Raw genomic sequence first — 22,447 nt, 5'->3', positions numbered from 1 at the left:
ATAATTCGCAGTGCCCGTTGTAAGTGACCAATGCGGTAAAAGGTCTCGAGTTCTCTTCCAGCTTGATCTGGTAATAACCTGACATCACGTCGAGTGTGGTGAAGAACATCTTATCTGCTAGCGTGGTCAATACTCCGTTTATTGTTGGCATCAACCATAACTGATTTTCAGTAACAGTGTTTACTTATTGTAGTTCTCGGAAATCGACGCAAAGCCTATCTTCACCGTTTGACTTTCGCACTAAGACGATGGGAGATGCATACAAAGACTTTGATTCTCGAATTATCCCTAAAGCTAATAATTGTGCCACTATCTTGTCCACTACCTACTGTTTTGGAATCGGAATATTGTATGGCCTCTTTTAAATTGGCTGACCTCTAAGCCTAAATTAGCTTGATGCCCATTTTAAAACGTTTTAATTTTTCTACCTCACACAGCTTTTCCACAACTTTTTATTTAACAATTTAATTAGTTTCTGGTCAGTGCCTGGCTGCAAGTTGGCAATTTGGTTTTTATTGTTCATGGTAACAAAACAGATTATCTGAATATTTTACAAAATAATTTACTAACCAGTGTGCAGAAATTAGACTTGCAGGGATCTTGGATCTTTCAACAAGATAATGATCCCAAGCACACAGCAAAAATAGTAAAAGAATGGCTGCTTTATTGTACTCCTAAAATATTGGATCATCCTCCACAGTCACCGGACTTAAACCCTATTGAACATTTGTGGGAGCATTTAGACCACCACATCCGGAAAAGGACAATAACCAATATGGATATGCTGAAACTCGCTATAAAGGAAGAGGGGGATAAAATTTCATCTGACGTGCCAAAAAAACTAGTTGAGTCGCCCGAAGACTGTCTTCCGTTATCAAAGCAAAAGGGAAATCAACAAAATACTAAATCGATATCATTTAAAAAAAAAATATATCTCTGTACACTTTATTTTGACGTGTAAAATATGCACTAAATTTTGTTTTTGTCTTACAACTTTTGTTGTTGTAATTTATTTTTTTGTTGTTTTCTAGTAATTAGTAGAGAATCAAATACTAATTTAAAAAACATGAAATTAAAATATATTGTTTTGTTATAAAAGACTGAAATAAAATCCATATTATAACAAAATGCTTTGTACCCTTTATTTTGACGCTCACAGTATATTAAAGGAGTAGTCAGAACATCGTATTATAACTGTTATATGAAAGTACTTAATGAATCAATAGTTCATTACTTTGAAATGTATATTAATTACAAAAACTTAAAGTTACATGAAATTAAATGAACAAAACTTGGCTTTAAAATTTGAAGTAGTGTTCACGTCATTTTGCATCACTATAAAAATGAATGCTATAGCATTCACTTCCGCGAACGTGTTAAGTTCCTCTCGCTTTTATTTATCTTTAATCGTTGGCAACCACTATTTGCGGGCATTTTTGCGTAGCTATATCTTATCATGTAGAGAAAAAATTGATCTTAAATTTGGTATGATGACATAAATGATAACATGATAATACATTATACCTGTTCACCTGGCTGACATTAGGTTGCGGCCAAGTGAGGGATGGCATATTGAACTTTTTCGGTAACTCAGGTATATTTCTTTCTAATTATATATATAGTTTTTAACAATTACAAGGGAACGTGATTGTTCAAAAATAAATAATTAATTACATTTTAATTAAAATTAATTGCGGCCAAATTTGGATGGCCACCTTTGCGGATCTGCATTGGATTAGTTATAAATATCGATAAAAATTATGTTTTATTAATCATTTTTATAAATGCTGTGAGTAAATATATTTTTATAAATGCTGTGAATAAATATATTTTTATAAATGCTGCGAATAAATATATATAAATATAAATCAATACAAAAAAGAAGTCAAGGATACAGAGTCCGGCACTCGAAGTGTAACCAATTGAAAGGCCATAAATTTACAGTCTGTGTCATAAAAAAGGAACCGCGATTATTCATGAAGTATAAAACTTATGTGAATGCAAAAAGTAAAATTAATAAAAACATTTTTCTAATAGCGGTCGCCCCTCGGCAGGCAATGGCAAACCTCCGAGTGTATTTCTGCCATGAAAAAGCTCCTCATAAAAATATCTGCCGTTCGGAGTCGGCTTGAAACTGTAGGTCCCTCCATTTGTGGAACAACATCAACACGCACACCACAAATAGGAGGAGGAGCTCGGCCAAACACCTAACAGAAGTGTACGCGCCAATTATTTATTTTTTTTATTTTTTATAAAAGTTATGTATTTCACATTTTTTTACATGAAAGTGTGTACAAAACTATGAGTCACAATTACTCAAAAAGCCGTGTAGTCCTCATCGTTGCCGAGTATAGCCTGGCATCTTCTTCATACTTTGAACCATGCGTAGCTCGTCGACAAACAGGACTAGATTTTGCGAACTTGACCCACGAGTTGCTTTAAATCATGGACTGGCCTTCCGGCAAGATGCTTCATAGTTCCCCACAAATTTTCAATGAGGTTGGCGTCTGGGGACTGGGAAGGCCAGTCCAATACTGTGACACCATTTTCTTGTTTTGTTGTTTCTCAATGTGTTTTTCTGATGTGTTTTTTTTTGTGATGGTTTTAATGATGTGAGACAGTAGGATATGTTCGCCTTCTTCAGTCGACGTTCGATGGTGTTGATACTCAGATCTATTCCCTTTTTAGCAAGAACTGATCGTGTTTGGCGTAGTCACAAAGAAGGGTCCCGCTTAAAAAGTTGGACTATCACTTTATCCTGCTTTTTTGTCATCACTTGCTTCAAGCCGCGCTCAACAGAAAGTCATCAACATTTTTGTTCACCTTATACCGCTGATTCCACATCACAACAAACTTTTTTACTTTTTCAGCCGCGGCGTAAGATAATTTCGGCCCTTTCGAACGCGTACATAAAAATACCGCCTCAAAACGCTTCGCGTACTTCTCACTCATTTTTGTTTGGTTGCGTTTACCGGAAAGTTTCGAACGACACTAACCTGAGTTAGCATTGGCGTCGTAGCCCTTGAGTGGGATACAATTTTCCAGCCAAATATAATTCAATATCACTATTACTTTTGAAATCCATTACTGATTTTCTTGTTTCGTGTTTACTCTCGGCAAAATGCTTCCACGCACTTGTAAACAATACTCTGGACTGTCATTTAGCCAACTAACAGACAGCAAATGCCCGTGCATCAGCTGCGCGAGCGGTCTGAAGTTGGTTACACTTCGACTGTAAGTAGAGTCTGCTATTTTTTGCTATTGAACGCGATAAATCGAATTTATTTTCTATGTCAAAACTCATTCTTGACATACTGTAAATACCTAACACTATTTAGTTAGCATTGTTATTACATTTTTTACGATTTTATTGTTGCCTCTGTACTCATTTCTAATTTTTTCAATTTTATAATTCACTTTAATATATGCAATTTGCACATCTCTTGTTGTTTTCATTGTGCCACAGGATGTACCAATTAAGCGCACCGACTCATCACAGTGGTGGGAATTATTCGATACGAATACGCAACGGTTTTACTACTACAACGCGGCAACACAAAAGACCGTATGGCATCGGCCGAGTAAATGTGATATCATACCGCTGGCAAAATTGCAAACGCTCAAACAAAATACGGATCCGAGTGATCGAAAGGAGAACAGTACACAAACGCAACATATCGCCGGTTCACAGTCACAATCCCAATCGCAATCACAGTCACCATTGGCGGCGGTCGGAAAGTTGCGTACACAACGGAGCGCTGCACGTGAATCAGCAGGATTGGTAGCCATGAATAATACGAATACTGGTGGTAGTGGCGGAAGTGCGGGTAAACGTAGCAGCGCGGGTGTGGAAGACCGGGGAGGAGGAGGCATGGGGGATTCAAACGTCAACAGTTTGCCGCTGCAGGCAAGTTCGGAGGAGAAGCTCTCCGCAGAATTAATTTCTAGTCCACGGGGTCGTCATAGCTTTCGGTGAGTTGTATATATGTATGTGCCCTTTATAGTTATTCTATTGTACGATAGATTGCCTTCTTGAAAAGTATTTCTGTATTATGTAAATACATAATCATCCCTATTTCGAATGTGGACTGGCAGTAGATAAACGACTATTGAACGATTATGGATTATCGATGCTATTGTGAGTATCGATCGCTCGATAAATCAGCGACTGTGAACAGTTTTCAATCTCTTATATTGTATTTCTCTACAACCATTTCTTAGCGCCTGGTCCGGCTGCTGCAGGTTCATCAAGATTTAGGGAAAAGGATCTTGGTAAATCTATTATCCTTGGTCAACACACTTGTTGCTCTCACAAATGAACTGCACACAAAACACAAATCAGTAGTTCGGAGTTCGTGTATGTGTACTAAAGCATTTCTCTTCATAAAGAGCGGACAAACCTCTGTGTTTATGTTTACTCTCCGTCGAAAAAAATTTGCAACTTAGCAACACGACACAAATCGTTTCACAATAACGAAAAATTCGTATATTTATTCAAAAAAAGTTGTACACATAAAATTAATGTTAATTCGAAACTTAATCTAAGAATCGAGCAAGTTCTGCGGCAATTTTCACTAAAACACAATTTGTACAATATTTTGATTTTTTCTTTTTTTTATATGAAGAAAATATTAAAAAAAAAATTTTTTTTTGCTAAAAACCTTCCCCTAGTGGATCCCTATAATATGAAAAAAGAACGAATAAAATTGGCCTCGTATCGGCCCAAAAAAAATGGGAACAACGAACACCATTTCATTTGTATATATATAGATTAGGGTACCGGAAAAAATTAAGAAAACGTTGCTCGCGTTATCAAAGCTTGCATACGACTGACACAGTTTGATTGACCCCGAGCAGAATAAATGATTTGGCGGGAGAGAGCTAGTCACATGTTTTTTGACTCTTTTGTTTCGGACCTCCACCAGAGCACATCTGTGATTGTCGGCACACACCGGAGAGTGTCCGAATGTACAACAATGTAATGATTCGATCTTTCGCCGACGTATTTGGTATCTGTTGACATTCACCGGTGAAAGTCGACATTCGCCTATTTCGGACATTCACGGTAACATATACATAGGTATACATATTTATATTTGTATATGCCATCACCCTGTGTGCCTGGTAATGAATCATCTCTCTATGAAGGATTATATGTATTATTTTGGATGATTGGAAAAAAAATTCAATTATATTAATGGTCTATTAAAAAGCTAGCCTACAGCGTTAACATTCTTTTCTTCTAATCACAAACGAATTCTACTCGACTGCTGCTAATTTACATAATTCAGCCTCTTGCTCTTAACTTTTGGTGAAAAATGTGTCTGTGGTGATTAGTCTTAGCGGGACAAGTACCTCTGAAAATTTCACGCGTTCTCGTCATTGAGACTTCTCTATACATTAACGTTCTTTGGTATTGGTGTAACATAATTTTCATTTTGTTTTCGAAAAGCTGCTGTTATTGTATAAAAAATTTAATAATTTGTTTCTATAGTTTGAAGAAAGTAAATAAAAGTATAATAGAGCAATAGTTGCATACGTATGTATGTATGTATGTAAAAAGTATGTGGAGGGTAAACTTAATTGAAACTATTTTTTATTTTCATATATCACCTTTCTCGCATAACTCACTACTTTGCACTTCGCGACGTTCATTGCCATCCGCAACTTTGTTGAAATTATGTGATTCCATTTTTGTGACACGACCGCATACCCACATATGGTAAAACATGGAATTCGCTGATTCGTTCTGCAGCGTTGGAACGGGTGATTCATCTTCGTTTACGGACATGAAACCATTCGCCTCGAGGCGCTCACAAGGTAAGCTATTTTCTATATAAATAAATACATACATAAACCAATGTAAACGAATTCAAACATTCGGATTCAAATTAACATATAAGTATAGTACATATATACTATGTACATACATACAGTATGTGAATAATGAGTTTTGAGTTTGAAAAATAGCAATCCTTATTTACCTTTGACTTCTTTTTTGTACTGATTCCCATTTATTCACAGCATTTAAAGGGAACGTATAAAAAAACTTAAATTCCTTGGAAAAACAACAACTGAAGCAACAAAAACAAATAACACACTATTTCGACAATAAACTGTTTTTACGTTTTGATTTTTCAATTTCTTTAGAATGTGTTCCGCGATTAAGTTCAATTTACCGTTATCTCTGCTTTGTAAGGATCACTTTGATGCTTTCGTTTTAAAGGGTTTTTCAATTGGCGTGGGTCGATTTTGGCGCCCTGTGGCAGCCATTTTGTTTTGGTGACATCTGTCAAATCTTTTGTTTATTATTCAGTTGTTTATGCCAAATCATCATGGCAAGTTACACGATTGAACAGCACGTTCAAATGATAAAACTTTATTATCAAAATGAGTGTTCATTAATGCAAACGTTGCGCGCATTGCGCCCATTTTTCGGTAGACGTGGTGGCCCTTCCAATTTCTTATGGCCCATATTGAACCATATGGACCTAGACGACATGTGGTTCCGGCAGGACGGCGCTACGTGTCACACAGCAAACGCCATTTTATTCCATTTCAACATCTACCCGCCCTTATTGAAAAACCCTTTATCAATCAGTGAAAAAGGTTGTCTTTATTTGGACTTCATATTTAAAAACTGTGTTTTTAAAATGCCTGGCAAAAGATTATACTTTGATATAACGCAATTATTATACATATTATATTATAATACCACTTAGATAAAAGTGTTCAGGAGTTGTCTGAAATATTTTCGGTAACCCGTCAGACAGTTTATATCAGTTTAATCATCTCTCGATAGCGCAATCCATTCACCGTAACGTTGACGAAGCCACCGAGGTGAAAATAGGCCTCATCACTCAAGATGATTTTTCGAAGGAATTCCGGATAATTTTCATGCATTTCAACGACCCAATCAGCAAAGATACGACGTTGTTGATGATAGGCCGGCTTCAGTTCTTGTGTGAACTAGACTTTACAAGCCTTAAGACCCAATTCTTTATGCAAAATACGGTGTAATGACGTTTGTGGAATGCCTCATTCTAAAGAACAACGAGCAATGGACAAACCTTGAGCAACGTGCACGGGTTTTATTCTTCACATCACTAACTTGTCCCAATAGCTCGAATTTTTCACCAATTTCTGTATTGCGGACCGACAAGGTTCGAGTTTTACGAACCGTCTCTCCCAAATTTTCACCATTTTTATAGTGAATTTTAATTACTTCAATGCGTTGTTTAAGCGTGTATCGTTCCATTTTTATTAATGACGTAGTTTCTACTTGTCAGATATCAAAAAATGGCTGCTTCAAAAGTTACATCTACCGAAATAGCGGGCTATTCAAAATAACACCTGTTATTGGAAAACCCTTTATTTTCTGCATTGAGAAAACTAACTTTCGCGTTCTCATATCTGATATCTATGCCCATTATTTGCGTAATTTAGATCCGTGACTGAGGTGGTGTCCCCAAAATATTCGGGGTGTTATATAATACCAAAGCGTCGTATTGTGCGCTGTATGCTTTGATCCATTATCTTGATGGAAGATCCAATGCAATACAATAACCCGAAGGCTCAAGTTTGGCGAAAGGTGAATTTCAAATTATACGGTGCTAAATTTAACATTTTTCAGCCAGATTGTGGTAAGAAAGTTTGGCGAAAGGTGAATTCCAAATGCATCGTATAATTTGAAAAATGTTAAATTTAGTCTCATCACTAAATATTACAATATTTTTGGTCAAAACTCGTTGTTACGATCACTGTACTTTTTTGCGAATTCCAAACGCTTTTTTCGGTTTTGTTTTTTTACTTATAAGCGGCTTAATGCGAGGAGTTCGCTCTTATACCTAGCAGCTTTAAGCGTTCTTCGCACAGTTTGATCACTAACGTTTATTCTGCTAATATCAGCGATATTCCTATTAATTTCTGGAATTTCTCTGCAAAATGCTGTGGATTGCTTAAATGCATCTTCTTGTGGAATTTGATATCTTTCCTTCATTCCGTAAATTAAATATTATTTTCCTTCCTCAAAAGTAGCATATTTTGACTATTTTATTACACATAAAGTGAAAACGACCGAAACCATCGAATTTTTCTAACAGCATGAATGTTAAATTACACGTTTTCGTTTGGATAACGGTGCCTTTGCAAAGCCTATCACGATTTAAAATTCCGAACACGTACTGTGAGCGTCAAAATAAAGTGTACAAAGCATTTTGTTATAATATGGATTTTATTTCAGTCTTTTATAACAAAACCATATATTTTAATTTCATGTTAGTATTTAGTATTTATTAGTATTAGTATTTGATTCTTTACTAATTACTAGAAAACAACAAAAAATAAATTACAACAACAAAAGTTGTAAGACAAAAACAAGATTTAGTGCATATATTACGCTGAATTGAGTTTGCTCGAGAGCACATATCCTGGACTTAAAAGCAAACGCGTGATATTTTATTAAGCAATGAAACGAATATAAATAGAGTTGGTCCATTTGGTGGCAAGTATAGGGTGGGCCATGTAAAATTTGCTTTTTGAATCGGCTATAAAAACTAATCAATATTTTTTCAAACTTTTTTTTTATTTTGAAGATTAAACATTGTCATTTATGAACGAAAAATAATATCGTTCAAATGACTGCCATGACTGGCTTTACAGTAGGCCATTCGATCAACCCAATTTTTACACACATTTTCGATTGTTTGGGCTCCAATTTCATGAATGGCAACTTCGATTTCGTGTTTTAAAGCATCAATCGTCTCTGGATGGTTCGATAGCATTTGCCCTTAACGGCTCCCCACAAAAAATAGTCCAACGAGCTTAAATCACAGCTCCGAGGCGGCCAACTGATATCGGAATTTCGGCTGATTACTCGGTTTTCATAAACGGTAGCCAAAAGTTCGAGTGTAACTTTGGCAGTGTGACAAGTTGCACCGTCCTGTTGAAACCAAATGTCGTCCATGTCATACTCTTCAATTTTTGGAAACAACTCGTTGAGCATGCCACGGTAACGCTCGCCATTTACTGTAACCGCGGCTCCTCGCTCATTTTCGAAAAAAATGGCCCGATGATGCCGCCAGACCAAAAACCGCACCAAACAGTGACTCGTTGTGGATGCATTTGCTTCTCTACAGTAACGTGTGGATTTTCTGAGCCCCAAAACCGACAATTTTGCTTATTGACGTAAAAGAAGAAGAAGACTCACCACTTTGGAAATAGGTTTTCAATATTTCCCAATTTTGTTCAAACGTATAGCGTCCCATTTCGTAAATGTCAAACCTTTAAGTAAATTATGAACACATTTGACATGTCATTTGTGTTACCATTCTCAAAAAAATAGGTGGTTCAAAAAGCAAACGCTATATGGCTCACCCTGTATCTATACAACAACTCATGACATCAACGTCAAAATTCTTCTAATGACAGTTCAATATATTGTTTATAAGCCATCGGAAGCATTTGCGTCTCAGTTTTGTTGAATTTTTTTTTTCTGTGATGGAATTCAAACGTAATAGTGTGGTTGCTTTATATTTGGCTGGAAAATCACAACCAGCCATTGGTCGTGAGCTCAGTCACCTCAAAATGAATAAAATGTTTGTGTATCGCACTATAAAACGTTAGAATGATACTGGTAGCATTGCAAAACGCTATGGAGGGGGACCAAAAAAAACCGCAACAACCGCCGAAATGGTTTGGAAAGTGAAGGCTCGACTTGAACGAAATCCACGTCGAAGTGGAAGAAAAATGGCCAAAGAACTGAAAATATCGCAAGACAGCATTCGACGCATATTGAAAAATGAGCTCAAGGTCAAGACTTACAAGTTCCAAAAAGCACACGATCTTTCACCCTAGCAAAAAAAAAGTTCGGTGCGAAAGAGCAAAGTAGTTGTTGCGCTTGCACGAACGAGGCGAATTTCCTAACATTGTATTTTCTGATGAAAAAAATTTCCCAATTGAACAGTTCATAAACACTCAAAACGATCGTGTTTACTTGACCGAACGCTCATACGAGAATTTGAGCCTACAAGTAATGATTTGGGCCGCAGTGACCGCTGACGGATGCTCTCCAATCGTTTTTACCGAGTCAATCGTTTTTATCGTGTTAAAGTGAATGCGACTTATTATCGGGAAAATGTTTTAGAGCCGTGGACACGCAAACATTTCGGTCGTAGACCATGGACGCTCCAACAGGACTCGGCACCGTCTCATAAAGCTCGTGTGAGCCAAGAATGGTTAAAAAATCATGTTCCATACTTCATTTCGTCCACACAGTGGCTTTCGAATTCGCCAGACGCAAATCCCATGGACTATTCCATCTGGTCCATTTTGGAGAGCAAGGTGAGGATTAAAAAATATACCAGTATGGATGCGCTGAATAAAGCGATTATACGAGAATGGGCCAAAATACCTCAAGATCACATTCGTGCAGCATGCAACTCATTTCAAAGGTGGTCATATCGAGCTAAAGTGAATATATGTTAAAATTGTGATCATTTTTGAAAAATTTTGTCTTTGAAATCAATACAAACTAATTTGAATAGGTAACACTTCATATCGGCCACCCTGTAGTTGTGAGAAAATCGTGTCTAAAGTTTGAATACAACGTAACTACAGCGCACGCTCGATAACGTGAACGCTCTAAAGCGTGAACACCCCTAAACGTGAACAGACATTTTTGTGCATTGACTACTCTAAAACGTGAATAAACCCAAAAAGCTCTATAACATGAACAATAAACGTTACAATTATTTGAATGTAGTTTACATTGATCTAAAGTAATTCTGAAATTGGGGAATCCCCTAATTATAAAATAGGCATTTTATTCGTAATTGCATGTAAGGAGTAAAATATTTCAGCCGCGGTTTTGGTTTTGCAAAGAGTGTTTCGTCTTATGTTTTCTGGTGAAAATGAGTTCTAAAAAACCCGTGTGCTTGACATTAAAACAAAAGGCTAAAATTCTCGGCTTTTTAAAAAAAGGCTCATGACGATTTTAGCAAAGAAATATAATCAACAATTTGTAACATGAAAGCGAAAAAGCAAGTGATTTTAAAATGCGTAAACAATACGTATTGTGGACTTGGAAATAGAAAAACACTGCGTTCTTCAGAGTTTCCCAAAATGGAGAGAGCTCTTTATCGTTGGTTTATCCGAATGCGAGATAAAAACTGGCCCAGTAAGTGCTCTATTGTTGAAAGAGAAGACAAAAACACTGCATGCAAAATTTAAAGAAAATGAAACAAACTTCTTCGCTAGTGATGAATGGCCTCAAGGATTCAAGAAGAGGTACGGTATTCCTCTTCTTAAAATATCAGGTGAAAAACTGTCTTCCCAACCTCCGTTTATAGAAAAACTTAAAGCTAAAATGGCCAAATTGAAGTTGTGCAACGATCAGTTATATAATGCTGATGGATCGGGGTTATTCTGGAGACTTTTGCCAGAGAAAACGTACGCGTCAAGTTTGGAGAAGAGAGACCCAGGGGTAAAGTCCGAGAAGCAGCGAATCACGTTTTCATGCTGTTCAAACGCCTTTGGATCCCACAAGCTTAAGCTTTTGGTAATTGTAAAGGCGAAGAATCCACGCCGCTTTAAAAACTTTCAGTGTCCCACCGGTTATTAGAGCTCGAAATCCGCCTGGATAACGTCGGCTATTTTCAAGCAATGGTTTCTTTCATGAGTCATTTGTTCCACAGGTGAATATTCCTATTAAGTTTTGTCCGATTTTTAAGGTTAACTGGTTGTTTTTTAAGGTTACATCGTTTTTAAAGGAGAAAGCCGTACCAAATAAAGCTCTCTTCCTAATCGACAACGCTCCTTCTCACCCAAATGAAGCTGAACTGAGAATGGGCAAATTTCGGCAATGCTTATGCCACCAAACGTTACTCCCCTCATTCAACCGATGGATCAGAATGCCTTCTAGCCTCAATAGCAGCGACAAAGTCTGATTTGTTCGAGTCGCTGAAAAAAATGAACTTAAAAACAGCTATAAATCTTTTGGATGCAGCTTGGTTTCGTGTTGGTGAAGCAACATTAGCTAAGAGCTGGAACAGTATTTTCAATTTTGCGGTAAACAATGATGATCAGGAAGATAATGTTCCGTTGGCGGCTTTAAAAGAAAAATGGGAAGTGAACTTCGCTCCTTGAGGAGCAACACCGTCGATCTCCTTAGTAGTTTAAATCCTGGGGTTCGTCCGTGTTCGCAGATATGCTCAAAGATATGTATGTGGGTTATTGAAAAAACTTTTTTTATTAAAAATTTCGGATTGAATTCACGTTACCAGCCATTCATGAATAGAACGAAGATATCGAGGAGGGCAATGCAGATGAGGATCATCAACAAGAGGACGAATCCGATGATGACAGCGTATCAAAGCAACTGGAGAAAATTAAGCCGATTGAAGCAGTTGAAATTTTCAACAACGCGTTAATATGGGCTGGTCTTGAAGACGTTGATCAAAATGATATGAGTGTGCTAAGACGGTTAAGGGAGAAAACTGTGCTTCAAGTTTTAGAAAAACAGAAGATACAAAAAAGGATGACTGATTTTTTTAAATAAAGCCATCGTATGACTTAATTTTCAATTAATATGTAACGAAAACCAGAATAAAATGTGAATTTGAATGTGAAAAAATATTTACTTAGTCTTTTTGGGCATTCCAAAACGTGAACACTTTTGTTAACGTGAACTGCCTTGGTTTGAATTAGTTCACGTTATCGAGCGTGCGCTGTATACCTCTCCCAGCGTTCGAGCGCAAAGAATAGAGTCGTCACGGTTGCCTTCTATAATATAAGAAATACTAAAATTTACCATCTAAAAACTTTTTGGACATATTCTTAAAGGATTATATTAACATTTTATGAAAAAATATATATATAATAGGTTTATGAATAAGTTCGTGCGGGTTTTTTTCGAAATTTGAAACTTTATTGACGTAAAATGGTTACAAATTTAATATTCAAAATATTGTCCATCGCTTACTACTACTTTTTCCCATCTTTCTGGCAATTCACGGATTCCCTTTGTGAAAAATTCGGTCGGTTTTGCCGCAATCCACGAATCGATCCATTTTTTGACTTCATCGTAATTACGGAAGTGCTGGTCAGCCAGGCCATGTTGCATCGATCGGAAGAGATAGTAATCGGATGGCGCAAGGTCTGGACTATACGGCGGGTGGGGTAGGACATCCCATTTGAGCGTTTCTAAGTATGTTTTGACCACTTGTGCAACATGTGGCCGAGCATTGTCATGTTGCAAAATAACTTTGTCGTGTCTATCGGCGTATTGCGGCCGTTTTTCTCGCAGTGCTCGGCTCAAACGCATCAATTGTCGTCGGTAGACATCCCCCGTAATCGTTTCATTCGGTTTCAGTAGCTCATAATACACAACACCCAGCTGGTCCCACCAGATACACAGCATAACCTTCAGGCCATGAATATTCTGCGCCGACGTCGATGTTGAAGCATGGCCAGGGTATCCATACGTTGCCCGACGTTTTGGATTGTCGTAATGGACCCACTTTTCATCGCCAGTCACAATTCGATGCAAAAAACCCTTTCTTTTGTGCCGTTGAAGCAGTTGTTCGCATGCCATAAAACGGCGTTCAACGTCTCTTGGCTTCAATTCATACGGCACCCAATGGCCTACCTTTCGGATCATTCCCATGGCTTTTAAACGTTTGGAAATGGTTGATTGATCAACTCCCAAAGTTTTTGCAACCTCTTCTTGCGTTTGAGCCGGATCTTGATCGAGCAATTCCTCCAATTCGGTATCCATGAACTTTGGCGGCGCACCCTCGCGTTCTTCGTCTTCCAAGCCAAAATCACAACTTTTAAAGCGTGCAAACCACTTCTGGCACGTTCGCTCAGATAGAGCATGCTCACCATAAACTTCCACCAAGATACGATGACTTTCGGCTGCTTTTTTCTTCATATTAAAATAATGAAGAAGAATTCCCCGCAAAAACACATTATTTGGCACGAAATTCGACATTTTCAAGTGTGGTAAAAATATTGTTGTTTACGCTTCAAATAAAAAACTTATACTGACGTTTGTGCCTTACGACAGTAGCTCTCCAATGAATGTTTGGAAATGTGGATCGATGGAATAATAATCAAGTTACGCCATCTGTTGTAAAACCGCACGAACTTATTCATAGTCCTATTATATGTTTGTATCTGTCACCTTAAGTTGAGTGTATCAACTGAATTTTTAAATGTCTTTAATATTTCTCTCTCTCGATGAGATGTCCCATGTGAATACACCTTTGTTCATCAGCAGCTATAGTAGCGGTTGTTTGCACAGTGTTAACGCAATACAAATCGCGAATTATTTTCGCCGTGAGTAATGGTTTTCCGCTTTTCATGGCTTTATCTCGTCCCAACTAAAACGTACCTTGTAGTCTTTATCTAAAATTTTTGACACTATCAGATGTTTGTAGGTATGCAGCAAGTTGAGCTTTTTGTTTAAGATTTCATTCGGTTAGCAAATCTCTGCGCCTCTCAACTGGCTTACAAAATGAAATCGTACAATGTATTGCTTATTGTTCAAAAAGCAACCCAAATGGAATGAGGTGTAATTCTTCAGTATTCGTACTTACACATATACACCAAGACCCATTGATAAGGTCTAGTTAACGATTCGGCTAAGCTTCGCACTACGCAAATGCAGTATGCGAGGAAATAAAATTATAGTTTGAAAGGTGTCTACACTGAACCACACGAAAAGTTTGATATTATTTATTCGAAATAATGATTCATGTTTTCTACATACATTTGTTATTAAATTTGTTGTTCACTTCCTCCACAAACAAATGCAGATTCATCAAATCACTACAAAGAGTCTGGAAAGTCCAGCGATTCCAGTCTGTCTAGTATGCATGGTTATCGACGCTTTAATGAAGCTGGCGTTGGTGAGAACTTACTCTTAAGTTCACTACAGAAGCAGCGTACACGTAAAGAGGGCAGGTAAGCGCAATATTTCTGTTTTTATTGATACAAATTTTTTTACTCCCAACGCGATTTTCATCTCATTTCATGGTTTTACAATGCCGAATTTTGTCTACTAATCGAAAATCCACTTATATCGCTTGCATTAAACTACGTCGCCCACATCAACAATAATCAACATACTTACTACATATTTGCTTGAAAACACGTGTTATAGCTTTGATTTGTTTCAAGAGAGTAGTAGTTCACATAATTTACCGCATACATCATCCTACGGTGGCGGCGGTAATAGTGGTGTTGCAAGCGATACATATTTCGATCGTCATTATCAACAGCCGCCAACGCAAACACATTCACCGCAGCAGCAACAACTTTTCCCGGGACATAATTTTCCAGGATACTGCTCGTCCAAGTCGTCGGACATTGCCCCGCCAACGCATTCGGCGCATACACCGCAGCCAAAGAGGAAAATCTCACCCGAAAGTGGCAGCAGCGTGGTGGGCTCAAGTATGAGCAGCGGCAGCGGCCAGTACCCGGCTGGTCAATATCCGCCACTGGCATATGCGCATCAAAGACACTCGCAGCAGCAGACACAACGCGTGCAACGTTGCAGTGGCGGTGGAAGTTCGGGGGGACGGCACCGTGGTACGGCAGAATATGCAGGCGGTAAGTATACATGTTTGTTTTTTGTGAGATTAATTAATTTTTTTTTTTTACTACAGAACATGATCGAGAATATAAGGTGTCATTGGCGCGCTCTGGCAGTTTCATGTCATCATCCGTTAACTCCACAGCTACTGGCCACCACGGTAAGTCATATCGCAAGTCCAGCGGCGAAGCGAATGGTGGAGCGGCTAGCGATGATTCAATGCATGAAAAGTATTTCAAATCCGTAGAAAATACGCCTTTGTCGCGCAGACGTCACACTGCCGCCGTCAAGTCGGCGAGTGGCGATGGTACTGGAGGTGGTGGTCTTGGAACTAGTGGCATCGGAAGTTGTAAGAAGCATTCGAGTGATTCAAGTCCGCAGAGTCCAATTAGTCCTCAGGTGTGTTGCTTTATCAAATTTATCAGTCCATATAATTCTCTAAAAATTTTTTGGTTTGTAGATAAAATCTAAACCCTCAAAAACCGCGAATAATGTGCTCGGCAGCGGTTCTGTCACGAATAGTACATTGCACTCTCCCGGTCATTCACCGATAGCTTCTTCACATACCCAACACAGCAAGCAAGATTTCTCTTGTAGCCTAGAACTTTTGAATTTGGAGCGTATGACTTTGAATAAATCCACATCGCCGCATTTAAGTGATGTTGTCGCTGCCTCCTCCTCGACATCGCCAAATAACCTTATAAGCACCACGGTGGGTATGGAAAATTTTCCGTCATCGGATAATATTGGTGGCGCGCTGACACATTCTTCGCGCAGTTCGAATGATTCGCGCAGCAAGCAGCCATTGTCAACAAATGCGCGCACCCATCACAAGAAAACACCAACACAACAGCAGCCATCGCATCATTTTTACCAGAGTAGTCAAGATAATCGTTCTGCTGGTTTGATGCGTCATAACTCAACTAGCCTGGTGAGTATTCTAACTAGGATTTGTTGGTGACTTATGGCCACGAGCTGCAGTGCTTGTGCCAAATTAAAAGATCTTGAAGGCATACTTATGCATATTTTTGTATCAAGGTTTTGGGAGTGTTTAATATTTATCTCAGAACAATGGCGAATCGAGGGGAATCACTTTTCTCATTTTACCACGTTCAAATATTCACAACTTGTTTTGGAATTTCTGAATTTAATCAATTTATTCCTAATTATTTACATACTAGTAAAAAACATCATTATTTTTGATATGTCAAATGTTTCCTTAACAATACGTGAGGAGATTTACATCCTATAGTTCCGTGCTATACTGCATTCAGTCGAGATGAAAATCGAAATGATACACTTATCCCACCTTTACAATTCTTAGTAATTCTTTTGAAGAATTGAGTTAAATTTGAAGATGCCCAATCCAGAACAGTTAACAAATTGTCTTCTGCCTCACGAAAGAGAAGTGAGCTTCGGATCATTGTCTGTTTTCTAAATCGCCGGTAAATTCTCTTCCGCATAAGGTAGCACACACTTTGAAGTTTCTGAACGTACTTGATCGCTTCTATATTACCTTCAATACGATGAATTGGCCCGATACTGTTCCACGAAAAGCAACCCCACTCCATTATTGAGCTTCCTCCGTACTTTATGATCGGTGAAACGAACTTGAGGTCGAATGCTGCACGTTTTGCCTGCCGCACGTACAGGGCCATATAGCTTTTGCTTTTTGAACCACCTATTTTTTTGAGAATGGTAACACAAATGACATGTCAAATGTGTTCATAATTTACTTAAAGGTTTGACATTTACGAAATGGGAGGCTATACGCTTGAACAAAATTGGGAAATATTGAAAACCTATTTCCAAAGTGGTGAGTCTTCTTCTTCTTCCGCGGTTACAGTAAATGGGGAGCGTTACCGTGACATGCTCAACGAGTTTTTGTTTCCAAAAATTGAAGAGGATGACATGGACGACATTTGGTTTCAATAGGACGGTGCAACTTGTCACACTGCCAAAGTTACACTCGAACTTTTGGCTATCGTTTTTGAAAACCGAATAATCAGCCGAAATTCCGATATCAATTGGCCGCCTCGGAGCTGTGATTTAAGCTCGTTGGACTATTTTTTGTGGGGAGCCGTTAAGGACAAATGCTATGCGAACCATCCAGAGACGATTGATGCTTTAAAACACGAAGTCGAAGTTGCCATTTATGAAATTGGAGTCCAAACAATCGAAAATGTGCTTAAAAATTGGGTAGATCGAATGGCCTACTGTAAAGCCAGTCATGACAGTCATTTGAACGATATTATTTTTCATTCATAAACGACAATGTTCAATCTTCAAAATAAAAAAAAAAGTTTGAAAAAATATTGATTAGTTTTTATTTATAGCCGGTTCAAAAAACAAATTTTACATGGCCCACCCTATACTTGCTACCATATGGACCAACTCTATTTATATTCGTTTCATTGCTTAATAAAATATCACGCGTCTGCTTTTAAGTCCTGGATATGTGCTCTCGAGCAAACTCAATTCAGCGTTGTCTTTGCGATGTTGTTACTAATGACTTCTTTTGTGCCTTTCGACTGTGAGGCCCTACCAATCGAAGCGCAATTGTTCTTTTTGTTATTGGATTTTCTTTGTGAACTAAAATTTCTCAATGGATGTCAGCAGCATTCTTCCTGGGACCCTGTTTTGACAATCTAACGATTATCCTATCAATTTGGCTAGTTGTACGGGAAATGCTGCTGTCCTGACAGTCCTGTTCCGGATATAAATCCGGGTTGTTCCGGTAACATATCCGAAGTAAGCTGGTTGCTGCATCGTTGACATGATACTTTAGTCGTTGTTTTTAGCTGTGGCAAATTGCTTCGTTACTTCAGTCCCAGTTCTTATAGTAACTTATAGTAAGGCGCGTTTACTATGCTCCACAGGATTTTGTTTTGAAGATATACATTTGGCTAGCGCATTCGCCCTAGAGTTTGTTTGAAAATAAGTAATTTGTTGCGGATTGATAAGCTTGAGCGCTTACCAATGAGATATTATAACTTATTTCATTTTGAGTCAAGCTCTCCTCGTTTTTTCGTTATATGAGCTTTCTAGTGCGGTTTGGTTATGTTGTCCAGATATTTGGCCTCGTCTACGAATGGGATTATTCGCGCATCGATGAAGATTAACTTGTAAGTAGCGTTTTTCAAGGAAAAACTATATGTGCTGAGTTGCTTTTGTTTAGCTTTATTGCCCATTTGCTAACCCATTAGTTGCGTTTTCGATAGTGTTATCGACTGCAAGCAAGTTGTAGTTACTTGGTGATTTTGCAATGGTACGTCGTGGGTATACAGGAGATAAGCAGAGGGCCGAAAATTGCAGGGAGGCATTCGTCTACTTTTATATTATATTTTTTATAGACAAATATGCATTTTCGTGTTTTACGCAGTATTGAGTTGGCAACTGGACTTGAGCTTTTGGAGGTGTCAGACTTTGTCGAATGCTTGATACATCAAGAAAAATGGCTGAAGCGCTTTGTATGGTACTTACGACTCTGTGTATTTGATCGAGCGTTGAATGATGTTTTCTGACACCAAATTGGTGAATGGGAAACAGACGTTTATTTTCAATGACTGATCGCAGACGTTTTAAAAGTATTTTTTCAAAAAGGTTCGACATTACTGGTAACAGAGATATTGACCTGTATGAGGGCACATCGTTAGGTTGTTTATCAAGCTTAGGTTTCATGGCAACTTTGGCGAATTTCCAATTTATAAGTATATAGGAGGGACGTACCTAAAGGCACCTGTTAAATAAACTGGTGAAATAGACAATTAAATTTTTTGGTAGTTTACGAAGGACTTTCGCCGTAGTTAAATCAAATCGAGGGGATTTTTTAATCGTCATTTCTTTTATTTCCTTACCAACTTCTTCTGGTGTATCTGGAGTATTCATCCTTCTCAGGGCTGTTTCCGATAGGTTCTACTTTATCAGTACCTTTATTAGGGCTTAAGGTTTTTTCCACATGCTCAGCAAATAGATTCGCTTTAGGCGCTTGTCTTAGACCAGTTTGCCTCGTCAATTTTAATTGTTGTTGTGTTGAATTGGTCTATTGAAAAATGTAGTCGCCTTAGTAGCTGTGAGCTCAGACGGAAATCGGTTGAATGTGTTAGCTGTTTATTTTTGCAATTCAATTTCGTTTTAATTTCTGGGGATCTGGTTTGCTGCCAGCGTTTCCGTAGTTCTCGTATCGAAAAGAAATGTTTGAATACTCATATTAACGAATGAGTATTGATTTGTTTATTTTTAATGTAAAGCCGTAATTATGTAATCTAATTCACAGGATAAACACGCAATTCGCCGTTCAAATGAGCATTACATTAAGCATGACCATCGTCGTTCACGTGGCGCTCGACAACAGAGCAATCTACTTAACGCCGATAATAGTGATGTGGAGTATGACAACGGTAATACATCACCGCTTTACAGCAATTGGGATCAGGTTAGTGTTGGTGAAATGCATTTAATTCACAAAAATTAAAATAATTAATCTTCCTAATTGTTTTTGATATAACTTATAGGAAATGCACGAACACCTTCTACCATTGAAGAATTACATAATGGAACAGGCAAAATTATCTGGGCACTATGTGTTCGGTGATCCCATCGATTCAGACTCCTATCATTCAGATAGTCAATCTGAACATTCGCTCTCCGGTCATGAACCAGACAACGAAGATTCGGATGGTGGCTCGGACACACATGGCGGTTATTTGGAACATAATTATGGCATGATCGATGACTATGCCAATGTGGATGATAGCGTGTCCTATTACGGATATCAATACCCACCGTATGATCCTTCAGGACGCGAGGATATGTGGGTGTTTTTTCTTATACAATGATTTTTTTATAACAGAAATTGTCTTAATTTTTTATTTTCTATTGCAGTTCGGACAATGTAGAGGCCGTCCTCGAGGGTATTGGCAGTCAAGGCGCTGAACGTGCCTCCGAATTTATACAAAAACCAAAGCAGCGATATCAAATCTCCTTTTATGATACAGCGCACAGTACAACTACACAACAGCAGCAGCAATATCAACAAAAACAACAAGCACAGGCCCATCATCAGCCCGCATTGCAATCACAAGCACAAGCACAGAAAAATCAACTTTATTCCAATGCATCATCTCTTGCGCTACAGCACCACCTGCCACTACAACCATCGCTGCCACCACATCAGCACCTTCAACTGGATGCTGAGTCAAAGCAACAGCAATCACAAACGCTACCCTCACCTAATCGACAAATTTCACGCATCGCTCAATTGGGCGGCATCAGCGGTGCTCTTGGTACTGATGGTAATAATGATGGTGTTGTTGGTACTGGGGGTGGTAGTGTACGCCTGCATCATTATGCTAAAGATGAAAGTGTTGTTATAGTGGGCGGAGGAACAGTTAATTTGTCGCGTACAAGCAGATTGACACCACCGTCGCTAAAGCCGACAATACAGCAGATATTTCCCCCCAGCGAGTGTGCGCCAACTAATCTAGGCGGTTTGCCCACCATGTTGGTCTGCATGAAGGAATGTGATATTGAGAAATTTGCCGCTGACAATCTGAATTTGCATTCGAAGGGAATTTTTCGTAAAAAGGTGAGAGAACGAGTGAAAAAGCAGAAAATTTAATGGGTCAAATAGAAAGGCAACTATATCAAATGCAATGGTCATAAATTATAATGAGTAATTAAATTAAGGTTAAATAAATAAATATTCAAAATATGTATATATATATAATTGGCGCTTTTTGGGTGTTTGACAGAGCTCATCCTCCTCTATTTCCAGTTTTAAGCCGACTCCGAACGGCAGATATTTTTTATGAGGAGCTTTTTCATGGTAGAAATATACTCGGAGGTTTGCCATTGCTTGCCGAGGGGCGGCCGATATTAGAAAAACCTTCTTTATTATTTGATGCTTCATGCACGGAGATTCGAACCTGCGCATTTCCGAATGGCATTCACGCACCAACTTATTCGGCTACGGCGGCCGCCGTAAATATGTATGGTGCATAAAAAGTGTGTTGAATACGGAATTTCGATACTCTCTAGCTTTTAGTTAGTAGCTTTAGTATACGAGTATACTTATTTATTTGACTTTATTCAATATTAGTTTATTTATCTAATTACACTAATACTAATTACGTATATTTCGTTCGCTGGAGAAACTGTCTTGTCCTGGCGCCCAGTAAGTAAGTGAGTGAGTTATGTCTTGAATCAAAGAGTCGCTATTCTGTCGTTCTGTTCGTTTACGTTCCTAGTCAGGGGTTTTGCCACCCAATTGTGCCACTACACGAGTATAGAAAAATGCTGAAGTTAAAACTTTGGGCTTATATTTAGGCTGGCTTTTGAAAAACTGCGCACTTCATAAGTCTGCAGGGCATGAGCAGATGATTAGTATACTAAAAGCTTTTAGGGAATTTTGAAGATTCCAAAAACCCAAAAGTACAAATATAAACGTAAAGATTTCAATAATTTATTTCAACCAATTTGAAACAAAATTAACCAATAATTTTAATAAAATACCTAATCAGATGTTTGTGTATTTTTCTTTTATTTTAGTCTTCCGTACGTGATATGCTCAGCTGGACTGCGGAACCCATTAGCCGGCCCATGTTAGCGTTGTCACGTGACAAAGCAGACAAGAAAACTGCCATTGAACTTTTCAAATTGGTGCAAATTTACATGGGCGATCGGAAAGCGCGCGCTGGCATGAGCCTCAATTCGGTAGTGATTGATATAATTGTGGCAGCGCTGCCTCAGCAACAGTGAGTTAACAAAACACTAAATGCAAATCTTTAGCCGATAGCTCTGGTAGCTAGAGCTGTAAAAATATTAATTTATACAATAATTTTTATTATAATT

General features: G+C 38.2%; 1 protein-coding gene across 3 annotated transcripts in view; it reads left to right on the top strand.

Annotated features, from left to right (window-relative positions):
- The window catches only part of LOC128871849 (filaggrin-2), a 57,729-nt gene that overhangs the window by 22,954 nt on the left and 12,328 nt on the right, over positions 1 to 22,447 (top strand). For 2 of the 3 annotated variants that reach the window (XM_054113965.1, XM_054113964.1), the window contains exons 3-12: positions 3,467 to 3,972; positions 5,756 to 5,820; positions 14,817 to 14,964; positions 15,164 to 15,612; positions 15,669 to 15,994; positions 16,056 to 16,526; positions 19,872 to 20,030; positions 20,110 to 20,408; positions 20,480 to 21,182; positions 22,145 to 22,350. In XM_054113965.1, coding sequence (XP_053969940.1) covers positions 3,467 to 3,972; positions 5,756 to 5,820; positions 14,817 to 14,964; positions 15,164 to 15,612; positions 15,669 to 15,994; positions 16,056 to 16,526; positions 19,872 to 20,030; positions 20,110 to 20,408; positions 20,480 to 21,182; positions 22,145 to 22,350 — 3,332 coding nt within the window. The remainder of the gene's footprint in view (positions 1 to 3,466; positions 3,973 to 5,755; positions 5,821 to 14,816; positions 14,965 to 15,163; positions 15,613 to 15,668; positions 15,995 to 16,055; positions 16,527 to 19,871; positions 20,031 to 20,109; positions 20,409 to 20,479; positions 21,183 to 22,144; positions 22,351 to 22,447) is intronic. The other variant, XM_054113966.1, reaches the window with a different exon arrangement.

The sequence above is a fragment of the Anastrepha ludens genome, chromosome 2 (assembly GCF_028408465.1).
Source record: "Anastrepha ludens isolate Willacy chromosome 2, idAnaLude1.1, whole genome shotgun sequence".
Lineage (NCBI taxonomy): Eukaryota > Metazoa > Arthropoda > Insecta > Diptera > Tephritidae > Anastrepha > Anastrepha ludens.
The sequence above is the reverse complement of the archived record's forward strand: the minus strand, read 5'-3'. Positions and strand labels throughout refer to the sequence as shown.